Source organism: Carassius gibelio, chromosome A16 (assembly GCF_023724105.1).
Source record: "Carassius gibelio isolate Cgi1373 ecotype wild population from Czech Republic chromosome A16, carGib1.2-hapl.c, whole genome shotgun sequence".
Taxonomy (NCBI): Eukaryota; Metazoa; Chordata; class Actinopteri; order Cypriniformes; family Cyprinidae; genus Carassius; species Carassius gibelio.
The window spans coordinates 5,482,031-5,496,569 of NC_068386.1; the positions used below are offsets into that span (position 1 = coordinate 5,482,031).

General features: G+C 36.3%; 1 protein-coding gene across 6 annotated transcripts in view; it reads left to right on the forward strand.

The window, feature by feature from the left end:
* The first annotated feature begins 5,740 nt into the window (after positions 1-5,740).
* LOC128030393 (sodium bicarbonate cotransporter 3) overlaps positions 5,741-14,539 on the forward strand; it is a 48,184-nt gene continuing 39,385 nt past the window's right edge. For 4 of the 6 annotated variants that reach the window (XM_052617966.1, XM_052617974.1, XM_052617976.1 and 1 more), the window contains exon 1: positions 5,741-5,902. In XM_052617966.1, coding sequence (XP_052473926.1) covers positions 5,858-5,902 — 45 coding nt within the window. In that variant the 5' untranslated portion in view covers positions 5,741-5,857. Of the gene's footprint in view, positions 6,088-14,539 lie in introns of all 6 variants that reach the window. The other 2 variants (XM_052617978.1, XM_052617968.1) reach the window with 2 other exon arrangements.

Here is a 14,539-nt window from a genome sequence, read left to right on the forward strand (position 1 = left end):
AAAAATGCTCATCATTATCTTTATTTTCAAAGAATTAAATATACCACACACACATTTGAAGACATTTGATGTGTTTAAGACTTGCTATGTTTCATGCTAGTTCAAGTTTCTCACAGCAAAATCTGTGTCTCTTATTCTTTTAAAAACAATAATTTGACAAAAAGGTGAAGTGCATCCATTTAAGGTTACATCTAGTCTTACCCCATGGACTATTATAATTATTTTTATATTATGCAACAGGTGAATATAAACAACAGTGGAGTTAGTTTTTGAAGGATGAGCATAGAAGTGAGGTTTGCAAATTTTTAAATACCATTATGATCAGATGAATGATAAATATCATTATATATTTGTGTTCACACACCCTAATTTTTGAAGCTCTTCATAATAGGATCGTCTGGCTGGACCGTGTTCTGATGGCAGTACATAACAAACTGAATTGTAAAAGTTGGCAGTGCAGATGCGTCGGGTACAATCACAGTATTTTGTGCAGTCACACTAGATCTGGTTCTGTCATAAAACTGAATAATGCCTTGCCAGCGAGCCACTCTATGCTAAAGGACGAGATAGAGATTTGAACCTATATGGCGCATTTGTTTCACATCCATGTGAACACATTTCATCCATACATCATGTTGAGAGGAAAATGTAAAAAAAGGATTTGACTAAGTTGACTGACCAGACACATGATTGGTATGTTTTCAGGTATGTTTTTAAAACTGACTACAGGGAATGAATATATATATATTCGTTGAACAAGAAGTTCAACACGTCTGTGAGGTTTCTGTGTTTATGGAACTCCACCTGGTCCCGCGGTTACTCTCACGTGACAGGCAGGAGGTAAACTGTGTGTGTGTGTGTGTGTGTGTGTGTGTGTTCACACTGCAGCGGAAGAGACCTTTGTGTCTGTAGCTAGTGTCAGTAATCTTTGTGGTTTCCAGCAGACGGCGAATATAATCAACTGCAATGAGTACAATGTGTAAACAATATCATTTACTAATGTTTACAGCACGTTACTGTGTTTTCCCTCTGAGAAATTTGAGAATGCTCAACATTTTTAGACGCTCCATCATCCCCTTGACCCTACAAGGGGTTTTGAAAATGAATGTTTAAGAAACTTTCCACTAATTTGGGATGTATTCTCTCATACAATCTTTATGAGAGAATACAAAAAATTTTCTTTTCTTTTTGTTCCTTTTTTTTCTTTTTAGTCACATCCGCTGATTAAATGTCATAAAATACCAAATACATGTTGGCAGAGACTATTTTGATAATGTTTTATGATGAATAATGTCAGCTTATATTTACACAACATACAAATGTGTTTAACATTACAATATTAAATACAGTATGATCTTTAATGCTAGTATCTGTGACATGTTGTTAAAACAGAATTTCTAACTCATTTCCAAGGTTGTGAAAACACAGATATACACTTATAAAAGAATCTTATGAGCTATCACAAATAAATGCTGAAATGTGAAACTGTCACACTGTTTTAAAAGTGTATCTTTTGGATAGTATACATTATATCCAGCAAGTAGTTCACTGAAGGTGTAGAAGGACATGGATTGTAGCTTGGCGGAGGTTAAGAAAGACCTGTTCAAGCTTAGTGGAGGTGCAGAAGGACTTGGATTGTCATTTGGAGGTGCTGTTAAAGGACTTGGGTTGTAGTTTGCTAGAGGTGCAGAACAATACAAATCGTATTTCGGTGGAGGTTCTAAAGGACTTGGGTCATAGTTTGGTGGAGGTGCAAAAGGGCCTTGTTGGCCCTGAAGCACAATATTGTTGTCAGTCATGTAAGACACATCTCTGTTTCTGTGAATGCAACATGCCTTGACTGAGAGAGAAAGATAAAGACTAAGAACACAACAAGAATAGAGCATCATTGTGTTGCATTCATTATTGCATGTAAATCTGAATGGGATGTAGCGACACCTAGTGCCAGATAATTAACCGGGATTTATAATTAAATATCAGGATGGATACACATGCAGATGAAGTTGTTTGTGTCAAAATGCAGTTAAATAATCACAAGACAGTGGCTAATCAGAAAGTGGCTAATAATAAGTGGCTCTATCTGTGCCCATGAAAGTACCAATATGTAAATGTAATATTAATTTCTATAAAAATATTCAGCATTTCCACATTTAAAAATAAATGATTCTATTATGATGGTGGTTATCTTGATATACACAGTGATTCATTTTGAAAGAAAAAACTTATATATCATTGTTGTTTGAATCAGTTGCTTCTGTGGAGTATAAAAAAGAACATTAAATGTAACTGTTTTTATGTCCAACTGCTTTTTGTAGGTTTTCATGAGTATTTGTGAGCTTGAACACAACTCTTTTTAAAAGAAGACCTAAGGCTGACATTGCAAAAGTAAATTTGTCAGTTTTTCAATTTTAAGATAAAAGATTTTTGAACTTCATCTTTTTACCTTCATTCTGCAGCAGTCACAGGAAGATGAGGCAACAATTACAGAGATGATGAAGACCAGAACGTCACAGAAAACCAAGAGAATCAGAATCACACCCTGAGTGAGTTTATAGACAGGACGTTCACAAACTAAAATACATACATATATATATAATAAATATTTCTCTTTATGAAACGGTCAGAAATGGCATATAATTGATATAAAGTTAATTACATAGGTCTAGTGTAGATTGATATAAATGTTATAAAGGTCTAGTGTAGAGCTTAAGTAGGCTACAATTAAAACAACATTGATAAGATATTAGCTCCTTGTCTGGTAAAAAAAAAAAAGTCTGGTTGGATCGTAAGTTGTTTTAAAGGGGTGGTTTAATACGATTTCACCTTTTGAACTTTAGTTAGTGTGTACTGTTTCTGTTAGAGCATAAACAACATCTGCAAAATTGTGATGTTTGGAGTTCAATGCAAAGGGAGATCTTTTCTTTTAAAGAAATTCCTGGGTTTGTGACATTACTAACCCCCATGTTTACATAAACCCCACCCCCGGGAACACACAGGTACCCATAATGGGAAGGGGTGTGACATTTCCGGACAACATCAAAAAACGAATCAAAAACTAACCGAGCCCTTTAACCAATCAGAGCCCATTGCGTATATATTTGAGGGAGGGGCTTCATAGAACCAGGAACGCAACAGACCGTTTTGAAGAGAATGGAAACAGCAGTAGAATATATGAAAATAATGCCTTTTTTTTTATGAAACATGCACCCTATAATCACAATCAAGCTTTCGAAAAAAGCTGATCAACCACCCCTTTAATTTTGTACGAATGAAAGCAGGACATATATTCAGACCCTTACATCACTGTCTAGAAATGGGATGGAGGTAGCAGCTGCTATGGCATTCAAACAGTTTAGAAATTTCGAGATTCTAACCTGAAATGCTAAAAATGTAATGCAGTGTAGTCTAATGAAATAATTTTTATTACATATTCAGACTAACCCAACATGTGTAGCTTTTACATGCAACTGACACTGTCACAGATCCAGTTCCGAATCTGATGCACTTAATGTTTTCGGTTACAAACTAATGTACTAATATCAGTTCCAAATTATGGACCCTACAGAAGTTAAAAGCATGCTTTTCTCTTTGCTGTCAACCAAGAGGAAGAGAAACCAAATGTCACTGTGCACATTCCCAAAGCTGAAAATCAGGATTTACTGAAGAGTTTGCTCAGACGACACATCACAAGGTAATCAAACAGTTGGTAAAGACAGCTGATTTAGATTTTGTTTGTCAATCTTTTTTTCAATGGAACTTCAAAGCGCAATTTCAAGATAATGGCACAGGAGATGTCATTATTTTCTGGTGCTCCATACAGAGTTTAGAAAGAACATGTTCTCTTGATCCTGCCAGTCACAACACATAAGATCTGCATTAACTTACAAATCAACCATCTACACAGTATATTTTTGCAATAACCACAATGAAAAAATAAAAATGATTTATGTAAACTGGTATTTTGTTGTAGCTGATTATTCTAGCTTTTACTTAACCCACAAACACAGAGAGATGGATGATAAATGTGCAGAATACTTAGAATAAGAAAAAATATTTCAGCCACCAACTTAAAATCCATTCAGATTAGTAGTATGTGTTAGTAGAATTTCCTTTTGTTTTTCCTAATAAGAAGTCGTCTTTCTGCCAAAAGCAATGACTCCACCTCCACAAAATATGAGGATTCATCTTAAACGTCACACTGATGTAAACACTGGGGGAATGCTGGTTATACATATAGGATTTTAAAGGATAGGAAATAAAATGTACAAAATATTGGATGTTTTTAAAGACTTTGGGGCATTTTGAGTCAAAAGGGTCAACTCAAAAAAGTGAGTATGGCATATTATGCAATCAAGGAAGCTTATTATCTTTTGCATTACTGTCCAACTGCGGTGTCAGAATGCCTTAGTGGTTAAGGTGCCAGACTTAATGTCTAATGTTGAGATTTCTGGAGATGTGGGTTAAATTCCCACTTGTGACAAGTGTTTTGGATTGACAGGACGAGATGTCCCAGCTTCAGTATCAGAATAGGTGATTAAGAAACAAGTGAGTGATAAATAAGTTAATAGTACAAAATAAATGTAGTATTAAACATTAAAAACAGTTTGATTGTTAAAATACAATACAGGGAACCTTAAATGCCTCTACTTATATTATAATAATCATCACATATAATTAAATAGTTAAATGATGTAATAAAACTCAGAACAATGTCATGTGACTTTATGTTTTAAAAGACCTTATCAATATAGAACAGATGAAAGGAAAAATGGATGCAGAGAACTTCTCAAACACTAGGAGGAGATGCAGTACAAGGATATAATTTGTCCAGCAATTCTCAGATTGGCAACGATATTGATAAAGAAATAAAGATAAAGAAATTACTATTTTATTTAAAATATTTAAAAAGTAAAATCGGTCTTTTTCTGATGTATTTTTGTCTTTTTCAAAGCATTTCTCAGAATCAATGCTATTATTAATCATGCATAGTTGTGCCTAGAGGATTTTTAAAATAAAACTAAATTATTTTATCTATTATTCCATCAATAATAAAGAAAGACGTTTTCATATACTTTGGGACAAGAACACGTGTTGTTTTGTTTCAGTCCTCATTTGCCACAACAAAGTACCTCTAAAAACTGTTGAGGAAAAGAAATAGTGACCAGCTACAGCTGCGATATGCAATATGATGGACCTTCATTAGGGTTTAAAAAAGTCTTCAGCGTGGATCTAAAGTAAAATTGAATGATGATACAACAAAAAATATTGACATGAAGTACAGTACCACGTTTAGGGTCTGCAGACAGTTTGTGGTTAAGATTGAAAAACCATAAGTTACAACAACATATATCTATAGACACACACACACACACACACACACACACACACACATATATATATATATATATATATATATATAGCCATATATATTATAAAAGTTATGTTGAGATGTTAAGATAGTTTCAAAATTCCTTTTTGTTTACTGTTAACTCTCACACTGTATAACACAATAGGCCAACACTTTCGGTATCCACATACTCATCCTCACCGCGAGTTCTCTTTTCTCTTGGGAATTTTGCAGGCCAATCAATAGTCAATCAAATCTTCCGCTCCTCATTAATATTCAAATACAAGCGTCGTTCCGATGATGTGATTGGCTAGAAAAAAAGCCGGTTGCCGGAGAGTGAGCGGATGAAATCACCTGTCAATCTCTGAAAGGGCGGGGTTTGCCAAGCCCAGATATATGTAAAAATACCATTCACACGCTCTCAGTGGCTGTGACACGAGCGAAGGGGCATTTCGAAAAATCTTATTCAAATCAGTCTCCGGCGACGGAGGAAGTGCACAGTTTGAACAAATGGAGCAAGATAGCACTGAACAGATGAAACCCCTCTTAACCACAGTAAGCATAAAGTTATTTTTGTTGTCTCTTCTGATTTGAGTGGTTGCGGGAGCGGTTCTCCGCGCGTTCATTTCAAAGAAAGAAAAGGGACGGTGATGAGGGAAATGGATGCGGACTGGTATAAAGCATCACTTCCTTTGGGTTGTTAACGACCAAGGAGCTTCCACGTTGTCTTAATGGGCTTGGTAGGTGTCTGTTTTGACATTGTATTGCTGTGGAAATGTACTTTCATTGTTTTGGGGTGAGCACGCGTCTGCCAGGAAGTGTCGTTCTATTATTGCGTCACAATAACGGTGAAAGACGAGCGCAGTAGGCTATGATTCTCTCTCTGTCTGCCACGAAACATACACTTTAAAACTTGTGTTGAATGTTTTATTGTCTTTCCTCACAGGAATGTTCTTTTTTGATAAAACTTTGAGAAAATATATGAACATTAAAGCAAGAGTTTGGAGTTTATTTCTGTCTTTATGTATTTCGCTTACACGATTTGTTATTTAAAAACAGAAATGTGTCCACAGTTTTTATTTGTAAACATTTTTTATTTGACTTTCTGATAAGATGTCATAACATCCTCTCAGGATATGAACACTTGACAATGAAATGCACTTATTTGTCAGTGGGAGACTAAAATATCAACCTAGCCAACATGAATTTGTATAGGAAACAATTGATGATTGTTTCTCTCTCTCTGGCTATAATTATTTATTTAAGTATATGAGTAAGTGCGCCCTTTCCTCTGTCCCACTCTTTCAGTTTTCTCTAAGCTTAATTTACATGTAGTCATAACAACTTAAGTAAATATTTCCTTCCCTTCACAAATCATTTGTGCTGTCAATAGATACTAACAACCTTGATGCGCTTCCAGTGGTTGTGTATATTTACATACGAACAGTACTACATCTTCTACAGATATCAACAACGTAGCATCTATTGATTAAAGTACTCTGTTAATATATAAGCTTATATGCACACTTTTCTTATGAATACATGAAAGAAATTCAAGGATTAGTTCATTTCCATAATAAATATTTCCTGACAATTTACTCATCCCATGCCATGTTTTTATTCTGATAGTGAACTAATCCTTTAAGTGGAAAACTAAATGTCAGTAAGCGGTAGCTGACAGTATTGTGTCTCATAACATCCAAAATGCAATAGATTTGATGAGTCACATAGCCAAAACAGACATTGGATGGCTTGTTTAATACAAAGATAGTGTTACATTTGGTGCATCTAGGCATGATATTTTACTTGATTCGCAACATTTAAGATCATGCAAAGGATAAATTCCTTTTTTTTATTTTATGCTTGTTTTATTTACATTCAAGAATATTGTTACTTCTTATCTTTTCAAAAGCAGAACATAAGGGCTTGTGTTTTCATATAAACATTAACCAGTGGGCCCTCGCTGCACTGATTTTTTTTTTTTGCCAGTCTGTTTATGAAAACTTTTTTTTTGCCATTCAATATAAAATACACAAGGTAATTATGAGATATGAAATCACAATTGTGAGAAAAAAAGTCACAATTACCTTTAATACAGAATATATAATTTTAATTCTGTAAAAAAATAAATTGTGATGTAAACTAAGACTTTTGAGAAAAAAGTCAAAATTGTGTGACAGATTCAGAATTTAGAGTAAAAAAAAGTCTTATTTTTTATTTTGTGGCAAAATAAGATTTAATACCTGTTGGTGCAGGTACACTTAAAAATGGTGTAGAAAGATGCTATTAAATTTCACTATTTTTTACAAAGACACGGCAACTAACATTGAATTAAAGGGGGGGTGAAATGCTAGTTTTCACTCAATATCCTGTTAATCTTGAGTACCTATAGAGTAGTACTGCATCCTTCATAACTCCAAAAAGTCTTTAGTTTTATTATATTCATAAGAGAAAGATAGTCTGTACCGATTTTTCCCGGAAAAACACGACCGGCTGGAGGCGTGACGTGTGAGCTAAAGAATCACGAGCGCCATTAGGCTTTTGCGTTGAGAGAGTTTGGAAGCTGTGACACCGTGAGGAAAAAACCAACCAAAACAAACCATGGCTAACAGTCAGATTCAGCGTATATTTATGATCCAGAATCAGATCCCGAGGCTGAAACTGAACTAGAGCAGCAGCAGCAACGACTCCCTCCGAGCGGGGCTCGAACCCGGGTCTCGGCATGGGAGGGGACGCACTAACAAGGAGGCAGAGATATTTGAAGCAGTTTTACTCACCGCCTGTGGTTCCAACACACGATCGTGACCCTTTTTCGTTGGGATTGCATCATCCTTAAGAAATAAACGATACGCAAATCCAGCGTCAAACTGGGCCTTGTTTGTAAAACAAGCATCTTCGAAATGCAGGGAACAAACACAAACACTTGCACAACTCCCTTGATGCTCTGTAAAAATAAACTCCATCCACTGGTCCCTTAATGCTGTTTTTTTTTGGTAATCTGTGCAGGGTTGTCTTGCCCTGGCAACCAAAAACACACTTCGTTTGTGACATTTCGTGACGCTCTCGCTCTGATCAGTGAAGTCTGTTGTGCTCTCAGTGCTCTGCTATACTGGAGCGCGCGCTCTTCCGGGAGACGTGCCCTCAGGACCCATATAAGGAAATTACGCTCCATCTAACGTCACACAGAGCCATACTCGAAAAAAACTTTCCGAAACTTGTGACAAACCGGAAGGAGTATTTTTGGAACAGAAATACTCCTTCAAACGTACAACTTAATTTTTGAAACTTTGTCCATGTTTAGCATGGGAATCCAACTCTTTAACAGTGTAAAAAAACTCAGTATGCATGAAATAGCATTTCACCCCCCTTTTAAACAGAAAATTTGCAAGCAGAAAAGTGACATGGCATTTTCTTGTAAAACCTACTTTATTAATCTTTGATTTATTCACAGCTTCAAAAAAATTTAACAGTGTATGTTATCGATATTATGTAATACTGTTTAAATCTGAGACTGGAATTCAGATGAGGAAAAGGTTTTGGGTTTTTGCATGTTTAGATGTCACTAAACAGAGTTGGCTTTCTATTTATCTGCAAATGTTTGAAATGGCCAGTTCCTGTTGTGTAACGAGTCTTGTTTTGGATTTCTACCTGTTGCTTATTTCATTGCTATCCATCACTCAGGTGTCTTCAGGACAGTGATGCTCCTCTGTTCTCTGTCGGGATATTGGCGATGAGGAAAGAATTCAGGGTTTGTTGAGTGTGTGGTATCATAACATTACCTCACTTGTTCAGATGGAAGATTATTAGACAGGAAGTTTGTCATTGTTCTCTGGCAGGAGGATCAGCAGCTCTCGGACCCAGCAGACAATGCTGTTGATATAGCCACAGAGGGCACAGCCGTAAGCTCAGCAGGTTTAGAGTAGTTGGGGACAGTAGTAGGAGGCGCTGTGACCTGTCTGTGTGCAGTAGTCAACACAGTTGCTCTGCTACAGCTAATTCACAACAAGTCTTTCCAGTCCCACTTGTTGACATCTGTTGAAAGTGATTCTTTGAAAATGCAATTCATTAACTCAGCATTGATCAGGCGTAATGTTGGCACAATGACTGTCTGGGGTGCTGCACAAGATCCCGGGCCCTATGCATAGGCAGTCCTAATGGGCCCCCCTCCCCTTGAAAATATATATTCCAGACTTTTCAAGGGCCCTTTCTTCATTTGGGGCCCTGGTAATCAGTACTGGTTTAACCCCCAGTCCAACGCCCCTGATGACTGTCCATATAGAGGGAATTTGGAAACATTTTATTTTGAGAGACAATCTGCAGAATGGAGCTGAGAATACTGCATTTTTATTTGTACCACAAATATTTATGGGAGGCATTTTTATATAGATATATGTAAATATGAAACAGTGCAAAGTCTGTTTGCCAATGCTTGTTAGTAGTATTGGTATGTTTTATGTTTTTATGAGCTTATCTAATAAAATGATTGTGATTTAGTCAGAATTGTATTCATAAATAGCTGAATTAGATTTATAATGCTTAGTTTGGTGTAATGGGCCAGACCGGAACCAACGTTGAAAAGAAATCCCCATGCAAAGCTCGCTGGCTTGTGTATGACTGTCATTCAACATCATTACGCTGCTTAAACAAACTACTTTATCCGTAAAGCTACTATAATGCTGAATACATCGGAAATTTTAGATCTAGTCTGTCCACAGATCAAATTGTGCTCACACACATTAAAAATAAACAAACACAGTAAAAAAGACAACTTTTAAAGAAAGCTGTTATCCTCAGTTTTCTTTAAAACTATAATTTCTATAGCTCTCATTGTTTTTCAATCTTCTTTCTTCATATTGTGTTTGCTATGTCACCTTATATGTGCAACCTGTTACTTTTCACAATTGAAGTGTGATCTTGGGTAATCCCATTTCATGTTTAACACCGTTCATACTTAAAACTGAGTTTTAGTTTGTATTTTTTATTAATTCTTAATAGTACATCAACTGATAATAAAATGAACGAGTGAATTCTTGAAGCCATCCACATTGTCTTTCAGAAAACATCTAACAATGGTTCCTCCTAGATTAGAATGTGACTTGTTTTATTTTATTTATTTGAAACCCCCTCCATTCTCGCAGCTTCTCAGATTTAATTACAGGCATTAACAGCTTCACTGGCTAAATGGCACAGACTTCCCACAAAGGTTACTCTGTTGTCGGGGCAACAGGTACTTGTTCTTTCTCTTTATGAGCATAATATCAGTGCTTACTTACAGCTTAGTTGCATTGTGTGCACTTTCCGCCCCATCCTTGCTATAAGGGAGTAGGGTTGTGCTGGAAGACAGTAGTATTGTGTATCAATGGTAGTCAGAGATATCACTTGTGGCTGTTACCTTTTACGATAGCAAGACGGTTATTATTATTAATATTATTTTATGATTATATCAGGCTAGTATTATTACCTAAATAATATTAGGGATAATTTGATCTTTTTTTTATGGAAAAATTATAACCAATCACTAGAGCTGAAACAACGAATCGATTTAATCGATTAAAATCGATTATTGAAATAGTTGTCAACTAATTTAGTAATCGATTCGTCGTTAAATAAATTTTATTTGCCATAAGCGGCTCATTTCGTGCATATTTCAAATCTGCGGTGACCAAAGTGTGGCAGTAATGAGCCACCGGAGGTTTTACTCAGCCAGTACAGCAGGTGAAGTAGCGAATAGCCAATAGCTGGCCTCGTTTTATGTCACGTGCTTCCCGAACAGCGTCTCTGCAGCATTCAGCGGGAAGTGGGAGTACTTTACTTTGAGCCTTCAAAATGAAGAGTAACCTGTAAACTCTGCACTACTGAACTGTTTAAGGGGCCGTTCACATATCGTGTCTTTTGCGTGCTCAAGTTCGTTATTTCCTATGTAGGCGCAGTATGCACTCTCATAATGGAAGCGACGCGGTCGCGACACGCACGCGGTGCGATGCGCCCGTTTTTCCAGGCGCGTCCACACCGCATCCATTTATCCTTTGCTGAAATTTCCGGGTCTTCATGGAGAGGGCACGTCATGGAGAGAGCACGTCATGGTTGCTTAGCAAAGGCAGACGCCTCAGGGGCGCTTCTGCCCGAGCGCTTTGGAAAGAAGGAGAAAGCGGCGCGACTAGCGTTTTCAGGTGCGATATGTGAATGGCCCCTAAGAATTCTATTTGTGCAGATTCTCCAGTACAAGGTTGTTTGCAAATATTTAGTCGTAAAAGCTGATAACATTGCTTTTTAACAGTTAACATTTAAAGCTTTACAAACATGTTGTGTGATCAGTTTGTCGTTTACCAGTTCATAATTCAGACTTGCAGCCTAATTATGACTGAATGAGAGAGGTAAATGTTTGAGTATATTTAAAATGCACTTCTTTTCTAAGTATTCACTGCTCTTTTTCACACAGCAGGTTTTTTGTGTGTCCCAATTTTTTTTTTCTGGACAACCTTCTGATGGATTTTACTTTAAATTGTGAGTTCCATTCAGGTTTCATGCCATTGGCACTTTTTTTCGAAGGATTGTTTACAATTTCACAGCATAAGCTATAAAGCTTTTTCCCAGTAAATAATAAAATACAATGCACTGCAATTTTATTCTGTTTTATCCTTATACTTCGTGAAAATATGTTCTCAAAGATTCCTTAAGCTTTGTTTGGGATGTTAAACTAATTTAGGAGCTCTAAGGACTGCCATGGTGAAAACAATATTTGAAATCTCCTTGTGAATTTTGCTAGAGTATGGGTCAGTGTTTTGATTGCAGAAGAGTTCTACAAAGGATTACTAACATAATAAAACAACTCCAGGTATATTTTTGATGAGGATATGACAATGCAAAATGGTTAAAATCTCTTAAAAATCTATGCTGAATGATAAAGACCCTTTATTAATAATTTACTTGGGGAAAAAATGGAAAAAACTAAAATATAAGTACATAAACCGATTAATCGATTAATCGTAAAAATAATCGACAGATTAATCGATTATCAAAATAATCGTTAGTTGCAGCCCTACCAATCACACACAATTCCGTTGAGTTTATGAATGCAATTATAATAGGAGTGTTTTTAAGCTGCATAAACTCAGGCTAGCGTGATGATGTTCTTTGTTCATTTTCCTGAGATGCTGTTTGAATAACTGAGGAAATTTAAGCATTATAATTAGTAACTCACGATGTTTCTATTAAATTGTTATCATGTTAAATACAAATTCAGATATTCAAATATTTTATGACATGACATCCATACGCTGCTTGCCTAAAAAAGATATAATCTGTAGTTAGATTACAGTAACATTAGGCCATAGTCTTACCCTGGAGATGGTTCATTCTCCGGCTATGAATCTAAGTAAATAATTAAATTAGCATTATGGTATTATGCATCAGCAATCTCCCAGGCTGACAATATGAGCATATCGCCCAACACTGTTAGGGACCATTAGTGAAAGAAATATAATTTATATTTTACTCTCTCTAACATTTATGCCATATTGATTTAGTTCTCTTAAAAGGACAGTTCACCCAAAAATGAAAATTCTGTCATCAAACTCACCCACAACCCAAGTTGTTTCAAACCTGTATGAGTTTCTTCTGTTGAGTACAGAAGAAGATGGTTTGAAGAATGTTGGAAACCAAACAGTTGTTTATAGCCATTGACTTCCGGGAAAAAAAAATGTCAATGGCTACCAGCAACTGTTTAATAGCCATCAATATTCAAAATAATTTATTTTGTGTTGAACATTACCATTCAGGTTAACACGAGGGTGAGTAAATGATGCCGGAATTGTACATTTTGGGTGAACCATGCCTTTAAGGTGTTTTTTAAAAAGTACAATGGTGATTAAGTGGCGTGCAGTGGTGAGTAAGGGACATTTAAATTAGTCTGAACAAATCTGATTTTATATTTGCTACTTCTCACATAATTTCCTTGCAATATTGATGATGTAGCTTCCCCTATAGTTTACAGTGTAGCAATGCAACAAAAATAGAACACCTCCATAATAATCTAAAAGGTGTAGACACTGTGTAAATAAGAGATTTTTTTGTGCAGTGTAGACGCATTGGTTGATTATTATATGATTATCTTAGCTTTGGTAGTAGCCTGTGAAATAGTTTTTGCTTCAAACCTTGAATGCCTTTAAAGGCGTCATATGATGCTTTTAAAAAAAAAAAAAAAAAACATTATTTTGTGTATTTGGTGTAACCGGATATTTTGACATGCTTTAATGTTCATAAAAACACTTTTTCTTTTTCAAATACTGTACATTATTGCAGGTCTTCTATGTCTCGCCTCTCTCAAACATTTTTTACAAAGTCCCTCCTTCTGACAAGCACAGTCTGCTCTGATTGGCCAACTGACCCGCATTGTGATTGGCCGAACACTGCAAGCACTCATTGGAAATATAAAGCCCCTTTCCATAATCCCGAGCTTCATCTTTCAAAATAAATGTAAAGACAGTTAATAATGTCCTTAGTTTTATCATCAGTTCAAGTACAAAAGAGGAACAGTGTGTCGTGACAGACACAGTGATGAAGCTCGTATGTTCTTGCAGTACACAAGCCACTGACGGTTAAGACAGCTGACTCTACTGTGTGATTTTCTCTCTCTCTCTCTCTCTCTCTCACGCACATGCACGCGCGCACACACACACACACACATACATAAATGCACGACATGCAAAACTCTGCATTTAAACTTTCAAAAGCAAAAACTTAAACTAATAAACAAAATATACTTACAGTAGCTGATTCAAAAGCGCCAGATTTCTAGTAGCAAATTCAGAAGTACCTCATATCCTAGGTTCACGAAACGGTCGTCCATAAAATGCGTTGCTGTTCTTTTGTAAGTAATCTTAAAGATTCCTAAATGCATTTACAAATAAAGTGCTTTTGCTTTCGCCTAGATACACACAGCATGTCCGTGACATGGCTGCTTCAACACTAACTTCTGTTACTAAAACCACGCCGCCTTTCTTTGTGTGAACCTTTGGGCGGCATTATGCAAATTTTGCCACATAGCGACGTGGACATATGGGGGCATGTATGAACGAGCCATTTGTAAGGTCCAGGCACTCGGCCCAAGGAAGGTATCCGGTGCTGGATGAAGGCTTCCTGCGTGTTCTGTCTTTCAGCGCGTAAAGTTATTCAGTTTAGGTTAAGCTCAAA